Source organism: Ciona intestinalis, chromosome 7, assembly GCF_000224145.3.
Source record: "Ciona intestinalis chromosome 7, KH, whole genome shotgun sequence".
In the NCBI taxonomy this organism is placed as follows: domain Eukaryota; kingdom Metazoa; phylum Chordata; class Ascidiacea; order Phlebobranchia; family Cionidae; genus Ciona; species Ciona intestinalis.
The window spans coordinates 5,993,254-5,996,250 of record NC_020172.2 but is presented as its reverse complement, the minus strand read 5'-3'; the positions used below and the strand labels follow the sequence as shown (position 1 = coordinate 5,996,250).

The 2,997-nt window shown below is 38.3% G+C and overlaps 2 protein-coding genes across 2 annotated transcripts in view; both read right to left on the bottom strand.

Moving 5' to 3' along the window:
• Positions 1-936: 936 nt before the first annotated feature.
• Positions 937-2,997, bottom strand: part of LOC100186652 (low molecular weight phosphotyrosine protein phosphatase-like) — a 5,364-nt gene continuing 3,303 nt past the window's right edge. The window contains exons 2-4 of the mRNA XM_002121408.5: positions 1,667-1,760; positions 1,545-1,618; positions 937-1,128 (exon numbers count right to left, since the gene is read on the bottom strand). Of these exons, the coding sequence (XP_002121444.1) occupies positions 940-1,128; positions 1,545-1,618; positions 1,667-1,700 (297 nt within the window). The 5' untranslated portion in view covers positions 1,701-1,760 and the 3' untranslated portion in view covers positions 937-939. The remainder of the gene's footprint in view (positions 1,129-1,544; positions 1,619-1,666; positions 1,761-2,997) is intronic.
• Positions 1,815-2,997, bottom strand: part of zf(ring)-20 (zinc finger protein) — a 12,981-nt gene continuing 11,798 nt past the window's right edge. The window contains 4 exon segments of the mRNA NM_001078477.1: positions 1,815-1,982; positions 2,396-2,478; positions 2,536-2,586; positions 2,721-2,835. Coding sequence (NP_001071945.1) covers positions 1,941-1,982; positions 2,396-2,478; positions 2,536-2,586; positions 2,721-2,835 — 291 coding nt within the window. The 3' untranslated portion in view covers positions 1,815-1,940.

The window sequence follows — 2,997 nt, the reverse complement described above, 5'->3', positions numbered from 1 at the left end:
GAAACTCTGGTTCTCGTGCGGCGGCATCAAACGATGTTTTTTGGCTTCTGTCCAAGCTCGACCGGGACGATACTTTGTAATATCATATTACAATTTATGTTGGTTCCAATTTACTGATAGCGTCGCTCCTCGCTCTTATATTTGCACCAATTAAAATTCACATAATCGCGATTTACCTGCATTAAACTAATCATCAGAAACTTATTATACACAAACTACAGATCGTATGGAAGCGAATAAAACACGATTGTTTTCCAACAATCTCGTTTGTGATGTAACGATCGTAAAGGTTTATTCTGACGTAAATAATCGTTACATTATCCAAGATGAACATGCGTAGAAACTTGCTAGTTGTGCCACTGGCTGTAACAGTTATAAATAATTGTTTAATTAAATATTAGTTGTATGAATTTTATATTTTGCAACAGTAGGAATTATGAAAAGCGAGACGCGTCTTTAACCGCAAACCACGTGTTCTGTATTATTTTGATTAGCGGCGCTTTTCGGCTGAATAGGAACGCATTCTCGTACGCCTTTCTCCTTGATGACGTCATAGGTGCTCGGGCTCGTGCCGAGCTTTTCGTTGAAGCTCGGCGCTCGGCGAACCCGAGCTTTTTCAACTTCAGCACATCCCTAGTTTGGTCATTTATATTCTTGTGGGTGGGAACTTGAGTGACTTATCCATGGTTGCGACTCCCATGCCCACAGTCGAGTTGCTGAAACTACAGTAACAAAAAGCGAGAAGGCACCAATATCTACATACAACAACAGCTTGTTGCCCAATGCGTCTATGCTTTTTTAAACATTCATACAATGGCAACTTATTTCACTTCTTTTCTTTGTTCATTCATACGATCTTTACTGTCGTATTCAAAAACACAATGTTATGTTAATGGTATGTAATAACTATGTACATAGCTAGCTAGTTATGTAAATATGTTACCTCATATTGCTTTGGTCCATCCCGAAAATGAAATCAAATTCTTCGTAATCTTGTTTAGTGATCTGTCGTGCTCGGTGGTGCGCGACGTGTTTATAAATCCCATGTTTCTCCATGCATGAGCGACCACGGTCGTCGGGGGAATCCCCTATTTGGTACCTGGATGTTGCTGCACTGTCCACCCTCCACTAAAACATAGAAATTTTATTAAAGTTGAAGAAATGTAACTGTGGGACAACGACAGTCATAATAACACGGGTGTTTTGTTTCATATTTCTCGTGCCCGCTTAGAAGTTAGTAGGCTATGACGTATGTAACTTTGTGGGTAATTGTTTTTCTGCGTAGCTGACAATTTGTACAATCCATTAGTGACCACTGGTTTGGGGCAATTGCTGTTAAGTGTCTTGCCCATGGACATACCACAATAGTATCAGCGTGGTAACTTGATTGACAGGTCATGTGAAATACGTAATCACACAAGCATTATCAAAACTCGGGTTGAAACTCTGTTACTTTACAGATAAGGCGTTAGGGGTGCAGTTTGATTCTGACGGTTGGGATTTAACAAAAAAAACATATTTTAGTCCGTATTGACAAAACTCACATTCGCTAAACCTCCATTTTCTTCCAAGATTTGTTTGAAACAAGCTTCGGCGATCGGGGAGCGACAAATATTTCCTGCGGATCTTAGTTATTCATTGTTTCGTATTATTACGTCATAATTACCTAAACAAACGAATAAAGCGGAGTTTTGCGCCATTTCCGCGAAATTTGATTCAGCTGCTTCGTTGTGTCACAATCGGTATTATGACGTAAATCACTAATGCGTAAATTGATACCGACATAAAAATGTTATATTTTATATTCACAACGCTTCAATACAATAGACATTTATTGCACGAATTAAAATAAATCAAACATAATATGAAAATTTCTCAGATGAGTAACAATAGTTTGGTAGAAAAATATCTCGGTTGCTACGACAACAAAGATTGACCAATCAGGAGTGTCGAATATTTCCTCTGCAAACATTGCATGAACTCTGTGAAAGGATCGGCGAAATATCAACATAATTGACTAAAACCGGGATAATTGACGACAAGGGCCATGGGTTAAAAACCTCCTTGGGCAAGACAGGCTGAAAAATTATCGGCCACAAAAACAAAAAAATTCACAAAAAAACTTAATTACCCACAAAGTAACATACGTGGTAACTTGTAAGCGAGCACGAGGTGTATGAAACAGAACACCCATAGTATAACGACTGTCGTTTCGCCGCCACACGAGAATATAGTCTTTTAAGCTACATTTTTATTGTAGTTTTGTAAAACCCATGGCATGTTTCACTTAATAAGCAAATCTCTTAAAAACAACTCGTTTACAAAAACATCTTGATAAACAAGTTCACACGACCGAAATAAAACAAAAGCTAATCTGGTTACATAAGGGACTTACCCTGTTTTGAGAAGGAAGGCAATCGTCATGGAAACAATGATGACATAAAAATGTTACGATGACTGGCATGTCCGCTACTGAACCTGTCAATCAATTATAACATGTCAATCAAACTAAACCTGTCAATCAAACTAACTTACCATTATTTTGACACAGCAGTGGTCGTCCACACGCGTCACATGATCTTTCCTCTGTGATGTAACAATCAATTAAAACAAACTACTATGATGTCACAGGAGTGTATAGGTGTTGAGTTTTTTAACTTTTAGCAAAATCTGGGGGTAACATAAAACCTCACCCTCCCCCTAGTTACACCTACACTCACCGTCAATGCTGATTGGCCGAGAGTTAACTCGCAATTGTTTACGTAACAATGAAATAACATCGGACGATAAAACTTTTCGACACTCGAACCACAGAGCTGTCTGCATTGAATAATCCTGAAGGAAAAGTAAAATGTAAAAACTTATCCTAAAATTACTAAGTAAATTAAATTCACCCCAGTGGTCACTAATGGGTTGTCTAAATTGTCAGCCATACAGAAAAACAATCACCCACAAAGTTACAAAGTGGTAACTTGTAAGCGGCACGAGGTGTATGGG